Source organism: Ceratotherium simum, chromosome 1 (genome assembly GCF_057802395.1).
Source record: "Ceratotherium simum simum isolate JZ-2026a chromosome 1, ASM5780239v1, whole genome shotgun sequence".
Classification (NCBI taxonomy): Eukaryota; Metazoa; Chordata; class Mammalia; order Perissodactyla; family Rhinocerotidae; genus Ceratotherium; species Ceratotherium simum.
Genome location: NC_141900.1, coordinates 104,265,734 through 104,280,744, shown reverse-complemented (window position 1 = coordinate 104,280,744; position 15,011 = coordinate 104,265,734). Strand labels below are relative to the sequence as shown.

The window sequence follows — 15,011 nt, the reverse complement described above, 5'->3', positions numbered from 1 at the left end:
GGAGCTGTTGGGACTGAGGTGGACTCCTGGGGAGGGGGTGGGTTCTAAAATGCCTAGCGCCTGAAAGGTTCCTGGCTAATGCCCTGGAATCACTTCTGACAGGAGTGGGAGCAGTCCAGGGTGATACCTAGCCAAGCTGATCACACCTCCTTATTTATTTTGTGTAAAGTGTGTATATATGGAGCTATCTGCCTCTGTCTGTCTGCACCCCTGAGAGGGATTGGGAAAGGTCTATGTCCTCGATCCTCAGCCAGAGTTTAGTTCCATCTTACTGCCCGGGGTGGGTACCGTCTTGCCTGTCTGTAGTACAAGGATATGCAAAGAAATGAAATGGAACTGTCACTTGCCTCCTTAGAAGCTCTTCAGCACTAACCATCTCCTCCCATGTAAACTACCTCCACTTCTGTCGTTTCCCACTCCGGGCACTGCCCGCCATTCGCACCTCTAGACCTCCTTCTCCTGACCTGGCACTTCTTTTCTCTTTACCCATTAAACAGGCAAGCTTCTTCCTCTCTGCTTTCTTCTCTTTGGAAGAGTTGGCAGACTTACAGGATAGAGGATTCACTCCCTTTTGCACTATGGGGGGAAATGAAGTACTTGACCCTACTTTAGCTGGGGTCTTTCCAAGCCCTATCTAACTCGGTAGAGGTTACCAGTCCTGTCAGTGACTGGGGCAGGGCAGGGGCTCACCCTTATTACCTGTGAGCTCGTTAATAAATCTTTTTCTATGTAGAGGACGTACCAGCTTAGTCCATCTCTGCCACCCTTTGATGTTCCAGACGTGAGGGCCTGCAGTAAAAGACCCACTTCCAGTTCTCTGTTCTTATGGCATTAATTGTGGTCTCTCCTTCCCATCACACTGTTTACGAAGCTTGGGATACCAAATCCTCTTTTGTTATACAACGAGATGGGTTGAGAGGGCCCACTGCAAAATGGATGAGGCAAGGAATGAATCTGCTGGTTCTGGAAGTGTGTGTTCTGTAGAGGAAGCTACGGAGATAGGAATTAGAGGCTTTGGGGTTGGAATTCTATGAGCAAATTAAGGAACAGCATTAGTGGACGAAGGGAACATAGGGATATGAGGCTTCAGGGGCACTTGCAACAGAGTATAGTGTGAGGGAAACGAAACAAACTAGAGCTGTTTGCCATTTCCCCCACCGTCACAGAAGGGCTACTATCCTGTATCAGCTGCGGAGCAGGGCTGCACAGACACGCCTGCGCAGACACTGGAGAAAGAGGATTATTACAGAAACCAGCTGAAGTTGGTATCACGGTAAATAGGGCTTCTTGGGAAGAAATATGACCTGCATTGATTTGGGAGGAGAGCTAGAGTAAAGAACAGAGCCACTGAGAAGAAAAATAGGCAGGCTATGAGTGAGGCAAGGAGACTCAGGAGATGGTGGTCAGAGAGGGGAGGAAAGTACAGCTCAGTCAAATAGGTGGCTAGCTTCCTCGCCTTCCTTAGAGGGAAAATTGCTGCTATTCCTCATTGCTGGAATGGCAAAGCAGCCAATGTCTATTCACTCAGACATCTGTTGAATGCTTCTTACAATGAAACTGAGACAATCTTTCCTTGTCAGTTCGTTTCTCCTAGTTGGTTTTGGCAACCAAATAGAAAGCAACCTGGAGCTATGACTGGTCATTAACAACAGTGTCACAGTTCCCCAGCTAGGACACATGGATCCAGGGCCAGTCTTCTCTATTTGGCTAAATTTCAGCAAGGATTGAGAATTAGGCTAAAAAAAATATAGTCCAGACCAGCCCCATTCCTGATCTAGATTGAGGCTGTCTCTCTGATACCTTAGACTCACCCACATAGGGAACCTACAGGGTTAGATTCTTTTTAGGAGAGAAGCCAGGCAAAAGTCGAAGATCACAGGAGCTGTTGTCACTCTAGCTGTCAGAAATTCATGTTGACAGGTCTAGGGCTGGAGCAGAGGCGCTCTGGCTCTGTGCCCTCAGGAGGATTGGGAGGATGGGGAGGACAACCAGCCAACACCAAGGCCCTGATTTGCCATTTTTTTCTGGATTTACCTATGATGTCTCCTAAACGCTACTAGGCAGTATTCTGCCACTCAAGCAGTTGATTTTCCTTGGGAAACCTGGAGGTGATTGACTATTGCTAGTCTTTTCTGAGCCCAGGAACCCATTCTTACACTCTTGTCTCTATTCTGCCCTTATTTTGCTTAAGGCTCTTATCAGCATTGCAAAAGGGGCTGTGGACCAAGGAAATAAAATCTGGTTTCCTCTCAATAGCATTACTTGGTTATTTACCTACATGTAGGCAAGTGTCCATGCACCGAGTGCCAGCCCACACACCCAATGTATACTCAGTGTTGCAGAAAACAAGGGCCACCAGCAAAGTGGTTCTAGGAATGGGGAAGCAACAGGCTCCTTAGAGAGCAGGACTCTAACTTACTAAGTTCTCATCCTTTAAGAACAGTACAGAGGGGCTTCCTCCAGGTCTTCTTTCTAGAATAACTAGGGGAAAGCAGGGGCTCTGAATTCTGTCCCCAGCTTGGCAAGATGTTGGTGGGAGTCAAGATGACTGTTCTGCCATCAGCAGCCTTCCCTCTCCCCTTTCCTCAAAAGCAAAGCTGAGGCATGAGTCCCAAAAGAAGTGCTGCCCTAATAAATGTCTAGCCACTTATCCTATGGCATCCTTGGAATTCTCCTGTGCATTGACTTGAGAATTTCCCTGTACATCTGGCTGTGTGGGCTAGTTCCCAGACTCTCAGAAAGGGGGACTACGCTTATGCCTCTCTTTGGGTGAACTTTGGCCAGTACAAAGTGTGGCATGAGGTTAATGGATAGAATATTGATGAAAATAGAGACCAGCTAGAAAAACTTTCTAAGGGTTGCAGGGGAGAGTGTGACTGAGAAAGGTAGCAAGAAGCTTCCAGTAAGAAGCACAGAACTCAGTATCTCCTCGTCAAGGTTCACTGCTGGTGCTGCTGGCAAACTCAGGTACACCCCTGGCAAGAGAGGGCTGAGAGAAATGCAGGTAGGAAGCTGAGGGAAGCCGACCTGACCTGAGGCTGAGAGGGGAGAAAAATCCTACAGCACAGACAGCAAAAAGAAGACAGAGACAAAGAAATAGAGATGAGGGGCATTTTTGGAAGGGCAGAGATGTAAGCCAGCCCTGGTGGTCTAGTGGTTAGGATTCGGCGTTCTCACTGCCGCGACCTGGGTTTGTTTCCCGGTCATGGAACCACACCACCCATCTGTTGGTTGTCACACTGTGGCAGCTGCGTGTTGCTGTGATGCTGAAAGCTATGCCACTGGGATTTCAAATACCAGCAGGCTCTCCCATGGTGGACAGGTTTCAGCGGAGCTTCCAGACTGAGACAGACTAGGAAGAAGGACCTGGCCACCCACTTGGGAAAAAGTTGGCCACGAAAACACTATGAATAGCAATGGAGCATTGTCTAATATAGTACTGGAAGGTGAGAGGATGGCGCAAAAAGACTGGGCAGGGTTCCACTCTGCTGTGCACAGGGTCAGAATCAACTCCACGGCACTAACAAGAGATATAAATGGGGAAAACAAGGCCACACATACAGTCTCGTTTATTGGCTCATCATACACGCACACCAAATATGTACACAAACATAAATATTCCAATGTACAAATTTACATGGGACTCACAGATCACTCCCCACCACCCAACCTGTGTCTTATCCAGACATTTTAGGATGAACACTTGCAGGGGGCTGGCACTAGAAGGTAGGAATCTGGAGGAGGGAGAGGTCCTGCTCCCCTCTCCTCACAGGTACCTCCAAAGGGTCCTGTCCCTTTTCAATGGCACCATAGGGCAGAGGGCTAAATACCTCCACTCCCTCTCTGCTGCGGCTCAAATCCCAGACGTCTCCTCTGATCCCTCTGTTTCTCCCATTTGGCTCTTCTCCTTTTTGACTGTTCCTATTTTCCTTTCCTTCTTCCTTTCTATATGTCCCTGCTTCTCAGTCTCTGTGTCTTTGTTTCCCCTAGTGCCTGTAGGGAGGAGGGTTCCCCAGGCCATGGAGTCCTTCTGGCCCCTCTGCCCCCTTCCTGGGCCTTAGAGGAGGCTAGGGCTTCGGTGCAGCTCAGCAGAGGTGTTGGTGCCATTGGCAGGCTCTCTGTTGGGGGTAGGTGCTAAGCCACAGCCCTCCGCAGGGCAGCCATGCTGGATCAAGATGTCTGCACACTCCTGGCTGCCAGCCCGGCGAGCATAGGCCAGTGGAGTCAGACCCCGGGCGTCCCGGCTCCTCACATCCACCCCATACTGCAGAAGAAAGCACATTTGCACAGCTGGCATGATAATGGCAGGAAGGGTATGGGTTCTTGGGGAGAAAAAGGAGAAGTATAAAAGGGCCCGGGTAAAAAGGATGTCAGGTAGGTCAGAGGAGCCTGCAAGAGTGAGGCTGGGAAGGCAAGGAGGGAGCCCACAACTCACCCAGATGAGCAGCTGTGTGAAGACGACGTTGGCCATGGCACTGGAGAGATGCAGAGCCGTCCGCCCATCCCCGTCCCCGTAGGTCTCATTCACCTCCTCCTTGGACCCGTGTGCCAAAAGCATCACCAGCAGCCGCAGGTCATCCTCCACCACGGCCCGGAGCAGCTGCTGCCCCAGAGGCACGTCCGAGCTCGGCAGTGGGGCCAGGAAGAGCTTCTGTTCATACTTGGCCCTTATCCAGCGCTCTTTCTCCTCTCTGCAACCACAGGTTCATCAAGGCATGAGCTTAGGAAGGACCCGAGCCAATGGGCAGGGGGCCAGGGAGGGCAGTCAGGAAATGACATGAGCACCCCCAAGGGGAATAAGGAAGAAATAGTGAGAGAATGTGTCAGAGCAGTGAAGAGACAAGCCTAAGAAATCGAGGGCATACAGAGGGACAGTGGGTAATGCAAGAGTATGGAAGAAGCTGAAAGGAAGGAACACTGAAGGGAGGCCCCTCGGGGACAGCAAGGATATGGGGGGCTGAGAGGGCAGGAAGATTCCAGGCAGGGCTCATGTGGCAGCTTATCTGGCTATGCTAGAACAAAGGGGTGGGGGCCTGCACAGGGGGCCCACGCACTACCCTATCTACCACCCATTCTCCCCATCTCAGAGCTCAGGCTAGGGCTTTTGCACCACAGAGCGATAGGGCCCTGCGCATGCGCCTCCTGCTGGCCCCCTGACCTGCTGATAACGCTCAGAAAGGGCCTGTTGTTGTGAGGCGCCTGAGTGACAGGCAGGCAGGGGGAGGGGCACCCCAAGGGGCCAACTGCCAAGCAGAGCAACAGCCAGTTTTAACCCTTCTATCACTGTCACAGCCACTCAGCACCATTTCCAGTCTTCCCCATACCAGAGCACTGACGTCCCCTCCCTTTCTGGCCAGCTTCAGGGCCCCATCCACTCACCTGCAGGCGTCAGGCCCTGGCTTTGCATAACCATCCAGGGCCCCCTCCCAGACACTATTGGCCAGGGCATTGCCCATCGCGGTCATGACAGCCAGCAGCTCAGGTGGCCAGTCATCAAGGTCAAGGGAACGGACCCGGGACAGGTGAGCCCCCAGATGTCGGTGGGTCCCTGAGCACTCGATGCACATCAGGGCGCCCAGGTTCAGGCTGGCCCAGTCTGGATCTAGGTGGTGAGAAGAAGCATGATGAAGCCCACGCGCAACCTGAGTGAGACCACCAGAAAAGTCCTCCCTCTCTCCTGGCCTACTGGAAGCCTCTTGTAGAGCTTTCGCTAAGCCGCCACCAACCCTGGCCCCGCCAGCCCTGGCACTCACTGGGGGCGTCGCAGTCGATACAGAAGCTGTTGCCACGAACAGTGCGGACGGCCTGTACAGCCAGAGCTGCATTCTGATTCCCCAGTCGAGTCTGCCATGGTGAGACAGGGGACAAGTGGTGGCTGGTTAGTCACAAGGCCACCATTGGTCCCACCCCACTCGGGCCTCCATGCCAACCTTGTCCTTGGCGCTGCGGCAGCCCTGCAGGCTGGCGAGGATCTGGGCCTGCACGCTCTGTACCCACAGCTCCCGCTCCTCTGCAGTCGAGGCCTCGAAGTGCCATGTCTGCCCAGTGAGGGACACCACCACAAACTCAAACGACTCCTCCGTCTCTGTCAGGTACGGGGGCATTTAACACCATCAGTGCAGGCGCCTTGACACGTACATCCAGGGACACGCCATTGCCACAACTCCATTCGCTCCCCTGCCTTCCTGGCACTCCTCCTCTTCCCCCCACCCCAGCCTCAAGGGCCACGCTCTCCAGGGCAGCTTGCAAGGAGGAGAGAATAAACTAGCAATAGTGTGGAGCCCTCAAACCTCCTTCCTAACCACCTGTGGAGCCTGTGTGAAAAAAGATGAGATGCAAGGTTTTAGAAGCCCTAGCCTGCCAGGAATGGGTCTGGGAATCAGAGACGGCTGCTTCCTATAGAAAGGAGAGCTGAGGATCTGGGGAAGAACGTGATGGGGGGCTAGGAGGCAATGCTGGGAGAGGGTGGGGGAAGGCGGGTGTGGGCACTATCCGTACATGTCAGCTGCAGCCGCCTCATTTTGCAGCTCATTAAACCCAATATTCCTGACAGCGTCAGCGTGGGGCTCCTGGGAGCTCGGCCCCTCCCCCACTACCATGGCACAGAGAGGCAGGCAGGGCAAGTAGATGGGGAGAAGAGGAAAGGTTTTCTCCACGAACTGGGATGTGTGAGCAGATAGGGACCTGAGACATCTGCAACGACAAGCACTGTGGGCTGGACTGTGACCCAAGCAATGTGGTGAAGCTATTCCAAGCTCTGCTCCCGCAGGACCCCAGGACCCCAGAAGACAGCCACATGAATCTCATTCCCAATGGACACCATGGGTGAACAATTCCTAACAAGCAATGTGAATGTGTCAGGGGGGCTGGAGAGACAGCTCCAGTACCTGTGGGGAGGCCCAAGGGTGAGCCAGAGGCAAAGGCCTGAGCCACACATTCTGCCCAGGGAGCCTCTCACCTCAATGACACTGACATCCCCTGGAAGTCCTCCTGCTCTAAGGGCATCTGCAACTCTTAATAGAACTGCCTTCCTAGAAAAAGAAAACTGGTACCTTTTCTTTCCCCAGGCTCCACCATCCCACCTCACCTTGCTTTCAACACAACCTTTGAACTACATAATCTTGATGATTGGTGGGGGCTCAGTTTCCCTGGTACAGGTGGACCCCATGCCATGAATGCTAAGCATAACCACATCCCAGGTTGGCTGGGAAAGGTGGCTCTTTCCCATAGAGGTGATCTCCGCTCACCTACCCACATCCCTAACCCTGACAATCAGAGCAGAAACGAGCAACTTTGCGTCAACATAAAGTAAACTTATTTGGGAGCAATGAGACTCTAACCACTGAGAAGAGGGACATTTTGTGTGTGTGTGTGTGCATGAGGAAGATTAGCCCTGAGATAACATCCGTTGCCAATCCTCCTCTTTTTGCTGAGGAAGATTGGCCCTGGGCTAACATCTGTGCCCATGAGAAGAGGGACATTTTGAAGATACTTCGGGAAAAATCAGAGAAGCAGTGCTATGATTAATAAAGGATTATGAGAAAGGACCTATGGAAAACTGTTTGAGGAGCTGGAATTCCTTAGCCTACAGACGACTAAGTAGACTCAGCCGATCGAGACACACGTATTAAGCACCTATCATGTGCCCAGCACTCATTAACCTCCATGGGTGATACAAGAGACACAGAAAACACAGATCCTGCTCAAGAGTCTTGGAAGAGCGATTGGAGTAGTAGCCTGCTGTCTTTTACCTTCTATAAGAATAAAAGAAGTAAACTCACATTTTAATAGAAAGGGCTTAAGTTAAGCAGAAAAAAGCTTTTCTAAGACACTAGGTTGAGACTACCAAAAGAACTTGTGGAACTACTTTTATTGGAAATTATTAGAAAGTGCTTAATCTAATATACAAGAAAGGGTGTTACTTTTAGGGTACTATCCCCAAGTCCCACTGCCCACCTCCTGTGCCCCGGTTTCCCTCTGGGTCCCCCTAACCTTCAGTAGCACTGCTGGGGCCGTCGGGTCGGGGGGTCCCGGTGCTCTTTTTCCGCCGGTGCTTCTTCCGGTTGGAGTGGGGAGATGGGGGAGGCTCCAGCTTGGGGCTGGAACTGAGCACCTCAGCTGGGCCACTGGCTGGTGAGGGGAGAGTTGGAGAAGTGTGGGAAGAGGGGAGGGTGGTGGGCAGAGCAGTCCTGCCTAGTGCTGCTAAGAGCTCCACCCTGAACTGCAGCTAGGCCACCCTGGGAGAGCCAGTCTCATACCCTCTCTCCCCAGGGAGGGGTCTGCCCAGCCTTGGAAGGGGAGAAGGTGGAGAGAGGAGAGTGTAGGAAACTCAGGCAGAGCACGATAAAGGCCGGGAGGAAGTGTTGGCTTCTGCAGCCTGGAGGTGTGGAAGGCGGCCCAGGGAGCTCACAGGGAGCTGAACCCCCAGCAGCTCCGCACCAAATTTATCCTCAATCACACTCCCCGCTCCTCACAATTAATAGCAGAATTAGAAACAATCAGGGAGCTGCCTAATTACTGTCAATTAGAGCGCGCTAATCAAGCTCCCGTCTCCCACACCCCACCCGGTGCTCACCACTAAATGTCAAACTTCATTAGAGGCAGACACACTCCCTCCCTCCCTGCCTTCCTCCTTCCAGACTCAACAGAGGGGCCCCACCAAGGCCAGCACAGGCCTTCAGGATGGTGACCCCAGGAAGGGCCCTTAGTTCCCCTTCTCAGGCCCTCCATACTCTCTCCTCCCAGGGGGCCTTGGACTGGGGTGCGAGGTGGGACAGATTCCCTGTGCTGCGAGTGAGCGCTCAGTTCCTTCCTGCTGTCAGAGCTCAGGCTGGGGGCCTGTGAAGGGTCTTTGGGAGGCAAATCAGGCCAGGCAGTACTGCCCAGCCAGAGGAACAGTGGGAGGAGCAGGTTTGCCTGGGCTGCCACAGCCCACCTCCTGGCTTCCCAGAAGATAGTGGGTACCCTGGGAGTCTCCTCCCTCTCTTACGCCTCACTTAGGAAAGGAGAGCAGAGTTGCGCCCATATCCCTTTTAGCCTTCCAAACTGCTGATAGGATCTGTGGTGAAAGGGTTAGGATATGGGTGAGAGGAAGGAGAGAAAGAGAGAGAATAGGGGGTGGGTGGGCAGTGTGTCTGTGTGTGTGTGCGCGCACGCTCACTGAAGAGGCAGGGAGAAGAAATAAGGGGAAAAAGGTACAAAAATGGACAAAGGAGGAAGAAAATAAAGAAGAGCCAAGAAAAGTAAGAGGTGGGTGGGATGAGAGAGAGAAGGTAGAGTTTTCAACCACCTAGACAGGGTGGGGCCTCAGCCTATCCAAGGAGGCAGCATGGGTAGGAAAACTACTTTTCTGGACCACTCCCTGGATCCTGTCTGCAGGGACCCCCCCTTCTCCATGGCAAGCTGAGTTGCCACCTTCGGAACGTGTTTAAAGCCCCAAGCCTCCGACCACCCTACTCAGCCGCTTCCCTGTCCCCTCCCACGGTGAGGCTGATGAGCTGGCTGCGCAGGGGGCTGATGGGGATGCGGGAGCCGCCACCAGCTCTGCCTGGGGACAGCGGTGGGCGGGCAGAGAAGCTGCAGAGGGAGGGTCTCTAGCGCCAGTCATCTGCGAGGGCCTGGGGAAAGCAAAGGGGGAAGGGGAAAGGAAGCCGCACGTGGTGGCTGGAGAAGGAACAGAGCTCCTGCTCCATTTCCCAGATCCCAGCACTGGCCCTGCGGCACACAGTCTCTGTGATGAGCCCTGGAGGGCTCCGCTGGGCCCTTCCCCTCAGCCTGGGCACCATCCCATCACAGCTTCCCAGGACACAAACATTGCTCGCTCAGCTGCCCTCCTCTGTTGCTTAACCCGGTCCTGCATACCTGGGGGCAGGGCAGCGGCCTCACTCCACTGGTCGGCACTGGAAACGGAGCAGGAGCGCTGGTGCAGCCCCTCGGGGTGCGGGCCAGCCCAGGCTGGGCTGCTGGCCGAGTGGGGGGCACCTGGGGGGGGAAGGGTCAGACTGGGAGGGGAGGCTGGGGAAGGGGTACACACAGACTTTCCTGAAAATAGACTACAGACTAAGGTTGAGAAATTCCAGCAGGGTACTGGCCAAAAATAAGGGGATCTTGGGTTCACCAGGTACCAGGCCAGCTTATTGGAGAACTGGAGGCCTCACATGGGCCTTAGGAGGCAGCTGGTCCCAGACTTCACACCCATCTTCATGAACATAAAGGTGCACACCTCCACCCTCTCCCTGTAACCCGGGAGCCGGAACGGGGGAGTGGTAATGACGTCTGCCTATTATCCCCAGCCCCCTTCCCCTCCTGGTCAGGCCCCTGCACCCTACATTCTAGTCCACGTATGCCATTTGCTTTGCCTCAGCGTTGCTGCCATTCTGACGAGAAATAAGTGTATCAAATTCAAGTAATTATGTCTAATTAGTATTAGTAATTATCCTGTTGGGCTAGAGAAAATTAATCTTTCGTTTCCCATCAGGGAAGAACAGTAGAGCCAAGGGGAACTGAAGGCTCCAGGAGTGCCAAGGCTGGGGTAGGCAGGGCCGGTGGTGGAGGAGGCAGGGCAGTGTGTGCCCTCAGAATTCTCCTGCCTCACTCCCCAGGCACTGAGCCACTTGTGGAGAGATCGTGGGACAGGCATGGGGCCTCAGAACCCATAACACTTAAAGGGCCTGTGCCAGGATGTGGAGAGCCTACCTACGCTGCCCTCTCACCTCAGTCCGCCTATAACAGGGTGGGGACTGAGCCAGAAGGCAATGGCTGTGGGAGGTCTGAGGACAGGTGGGCCATACTCGAGGTGTTTGAAGTTAAAGCACAGGAGTTGGCCAGGTGCTGAAGGTTAGTAAGAAGGGAGAGATGGGGCCTGAAGCTGGACAAAGCCGGAGAGAGCATGCAGCAACCACGAGGCCTCACGAGACCCTGCGAGCACATGGGTCAAGTTTCCGGAAGCCTAGGTATGAAGCTCTGAGCTGAAGCCACTAGAAGGTAAAGGAACAGGCCAGACATCCCTAATGCTCTGGGGACAGTATGACACTGAAAGGCGGAGGGCAAGTTTTGTGTTTCTCTTGTATTTATCATAACACCCAAGGCAGGACCAGACACACAGTAAGTGCTTATTAAGAGACGTGTGGCGCCGAGACTGCAGGCCAGTCTGTCCGGTTTCCAGTCCCCTCAAGGCGACATGCTGATGCTTCCTCTTCAGAATCCTGCTGTGCTCCCACTCTGGCCTCACAGGTCCCTGGAAACTTAGCCTTTCTCGGGATATCCTCCCTCCCCATCAGGAAACCCTCCAGGGGAGCATACTCAGCTCCTAACTTCTCAGATACCTTGCTTCTCCCCACCCCTCTCCTGCTTCCATCCCCTCCTGGGTTCCAAATCTTATCCCCCCCTCACCCCTAGCCCCACCTAAAGACATCACAGGCTCAACTTCCTCCCCAAACCCCCCAACCCAAAACCCTGAAGGGAGGGAAAGTGCTTTCCCTTTTCTTTGTTAATTCTCCCCTCATTACGCCTGCAATCCCACAATCAGTGTGCACTGTAATTGTCGAATTTGATGCTAATGATTAATGAATTAAACATGGAGCCATCAATTAGTCCTCGGAGGATAATTCTGCATAAAGCAGCCGATAATGTAATTACAGTAACAAAGATAATGAGATGTTAACATCGCCCGGTGAGCGGGAGACATGTGTGAGTGTGCATGAGGTCGGTGTCAGCGTGCGGCAGAGGGGACGCAGGCTTGGGTAAATGCCCGTCCATGTGTTCTGGGGATGTTGGTGAGTGTCTGTGGGTGCTGGTAATTATGTGGGTGAGTGTGGTGCCTCTCCCTTCTCCACATGCCGCTTCTGCCCCCCAGGTGGAGGCTATCAGGACCCAGGAACATGACAGGACAGAATGTCTTACTGTTTCCCTCCCTTGCTACCTGCCTTCAAGGAAAGGTTCCCCTTCAGTGCCCTTACACTTCCTCCTCCTCTGGTATGATATGAGAAACCCCAAGCCAAACCAGAGGCTGCCACTGCTGTCTGCATGCAGCTCTGAGAGAGCTCTTAGGGCCCCAGCTCATCCCCAGCCCTCTGCCCCTGCATGCCAGCCATTTCCCAACAGCCCTGATCCTGCACTGAGGGCTGCACAGAGCCTACCATCTTTGCCTTTCGAGCCAGACCACTTCCCTTGTGCACCTCCACAGGAGGCTCTCAGCACCTCACTGTAATGGGTGGTTGTCTTTCTCGTCCTTAGCGTCCTCCCTTCCCTTCGTTCACTAGAGCTCTCCCCCTGCACAATTCAAGGGCCTCTTTCTGAGCTCAGGGTGGCTTGGAAGAGAGAATATAGGTTTTCAAGTCAGGCACACTTAGGTTCAAACCCCAGCCCTACCACTTACTGTGGGATTGTACAAACTAGTTCTTTAACCTCTCTGAGCCTTTGTTTCCTCATTCATAAAATGGGGATGATAATCTCAACTTCACAGAGTTGTGAAACTGGGGCCTGACAGAGTAGATCTGCTGCACCTGGCACGCTCAATCACCATTTGTCAGTGCCCTCCCTTTGCCTCTCCCAGTGCCTCCAGACTGGTTAGCAGTGGCCAAACACTGCCACAGGGCAGGGTGCCGAGTGCTCACAGCCCTTGCCTCAAACAAGGAGCACACTCAGGAGGCCTACCTTCCCTTAATCCCAGAGCTTCTCAATGTGGGCCCTATCAGCGTTGTCAGTGGGGCAATTCTTCAGGGTCTGTCCCATCCACTCCAGGGACTTAGTACCCCAGCCTCCTGTCCACTGAATGTCCACAGCAGCCTCCTATCATTGTGATAAGCAGAAACACCCCTGTGTCTCCACGTGCACTCTGGGGAAGGCAGCATACCTGTGCTGCTAAGAGCTAACTCCTGGGGCACGGACACAGTGGCAGCACCTGGGAGGACAGGACAATGTCTTACACAGCTGTTTCTGGGCCCAAGGAAAATGAGATACAATTATCTAGGACAACATTAGGCATACTGAGGTGTTGGTAGGAAGGGTCCAGAAGTCAAGGTAGATCTGGGGTGAGGGGTCTAGGTTGTGGGAGGGGCAGCCCCCCGAAGAGCAATGTGGCTTAGGAGCTGGACAGGCCTAGGGAGGCAGACAGAGCCGGGGGCGGGAAGGAGCTTAGCATCTTTGACGTGAACTCACAGCATCATCTGGAAAGGTAAGAATTGGGCAAGCAAAAGTTGCCTCGCCTCAAACTCAGATTCTCAGGCTCTAGCTCCTCCTTCAGGACTGCTAGACACGTGGCAGAGTCTGCCTGGCCTCCAGCTTCTCTAAACTCCGTCATCTCTGAGCAAAGACCCCAACTCTCACTGCAGACCTGAGGACATCTGCCAGGTTGACCCCAGGCAGCTCTGTCCTCTTCCACTTCCCTCCCTACCCACATGGCAAGCTTGGCTGAAATGATGGTGTGCCAGAGGTCCTGCCCCCACCACCAAGAGCTTCGGCTTCAGAGGTGGAGGAGAGATGGTCCCAAGACTGCTGATGCCACCTGTCAGCATGAGGCTGTCTGGCCCCATTCTGATCTCCAAATCACCTGCCGGGCTGTATGTTAGCTGCTACCTCTACTCACTCGATAAGGGCAGCACTTTGGCAAATGTGTTCGGCTGAGCTGATCCTGAAGCAGGACTCTGGGTGACAAGCGTGTTTGGAGCTCTGAGGACCCAGGCTGAGAAGGAGCAAAGCCCCATAATGCCTACCTTCCTAGGCCCCCATCGCAGCGCTCACCACTCTTCCAGAAAAAGGAGGCGATGCTCTCCACAGCCCCCCCACCTCAGCAGCCACCTCACCTGTGCCTCCACCCAGCTGTGTGTTACTCCGCTCCAAGGCCAGCCCATTGGCCCGAGGGCTGGTGCCTGGGGCTGTGGCAGGTGTGGCTCGAGGCAGGCGCTTCCCTGGCACTTTCACTGTTGTCCGCAGGAGGTCAATCTCCTTGCCGTGGATGTTCTGCATGTAATCCTAAGGGCCACGTGGATAAGAGAGATGAAGATTCATTAGGACAGGTCACTCTTCAGCACCACTTTGTCTCTGGCACTGACCCTCTCAACTCCTAGGTCTCTCCCCACTGTGCTGCCTCGAGTGGGGGAAGGAGCGGGAAAGCTCAAGCTTTAAAAAGCAGGACTGTGGGGCCGGCCCGGTGGCTTAGCGGTTAAGTGCACGCACTCCTCTACTGGCGGCCTGGGTTCAGATCCCGGGCGCGCACCGACGCACTGCTTGTCCGGCCATGCTGAGGCGGCGTCCCACATACAGCAACTAGAAGGATGTGCACCTATGACATACAACTATCTACTGGGGCTTTGGGGAGAAAAAGGGGAAAAAAAGGAGAAGGATCGGCAATAGATGTTAGCTCAGGGCCGGTCTTCCTCAGCAAAAAGAGGAGGATTGGCAGGGATGTTAGCTCAGGGCTGATCTTCCTCACACACACAAAAAAAAGCAGGACTGTGAAGCCCACAGGATATCTCCAAGTCTAGATTATACCTAGACGAACATGCTAACCACAGGCAGCTCTGGGGGCCCTCAGCCAGGAGCGGGGCAGGGGAGACAGAAGGGTCTGGAGCTCGGGGCTCCTTTAGGGAAGTTGACTCAGGAGGCAAAGGAGGCCAAGTATTGGACCAAGATGGAATTTAGGGAGAAAGGGCCAATATGACCAAGGAGAGTAACTGACAGACTCCATGGGATACAGACAACTGGGTTGCCCCAGGCTGTGGGTGGCTGGTCACCCACACTTCAGCCCTGTTTTTAGAAGCTCCCACCACCACTTGGGGCATCGAGAACCTTTAAAGCCTAGAACAGTCTCTAATCCTTAGAACGGCACCTGACAATAAATATTTGTTGAGCAGTTAAAGGGAAGCCTTGATTCTTTTTGCTGTTCTTAGAAATATACGGACAGGTCCATAGTTTCACAGATGCCAGTGGGTATCCTCTCTATCAGCAGTAATAATAATAACCATTATCATCAACACATCACCTGCCCATTCGTGTGCCAGGTAATTCATTGT

The 15,011-nt window shown here is 53.6% G+C and overlaps 1 protein-coding gene across 5 annotated transcripts in view; it reads right to left on the bottom strand.

Moving 5' to 3' along the window:
- Positions 1 to 3,552: 3,552 nt before the first annotated feature.
- The window catches only part of AGAP3 (ArfGAP with GTPase domain, ankyrin repeat and PH domain 3), a 58,510-nt gene continuing 47,051 nt past the window's right edge, over positions 3,553 to 15,011 (bottom strand). For 2 of the 5 annotated variants that reach the window (XM_087432990.1, XM_087432982.1), the window contains exons 11-18: positions 13,803 to 13,971; positions 9,862 to 9,981; positions 7,993 to 8,130; positions 5,931 to 6,085; positions 5,754 to 5,844; positions 5,380 to 5,602; positions 4,436 to 4,691; positions 3,553 to 4,264 (exon numbers count right to left, since the gene is read on the bottom strand). In XM_087432990.1, coding sequence (XP_087289116.1) covers positions 4,058 to 4,264; positions 4,436 to 4,691; positions 5,380 to 5,602; positions 5,754 to 5,844; positions 5,931 to 6,085; positions 7,993 to 8,130; positions 9,862 to 9,981; positions 13,803 to 13,971 — 1,359 coding nt within the window. In that variant the 3' untranslated portion in view covers positions 3,553 to 4,057. The remainder of the gene's footprint in view (positions 4,265 to 4,435; positions 4,692 to 5,379; positions 5,603 to 5,753; positions 5,845 to 5,930; positions 6,086 to 7,992; positions 8,131 to 9,861; positions 9,982 to 13,802; positions 13,972 to 15,011) is intronic. The other 3 variants (XM_087432994.1, XM_087432988.1, XM_087432984.1) reach the window with 2 other exon arrangements.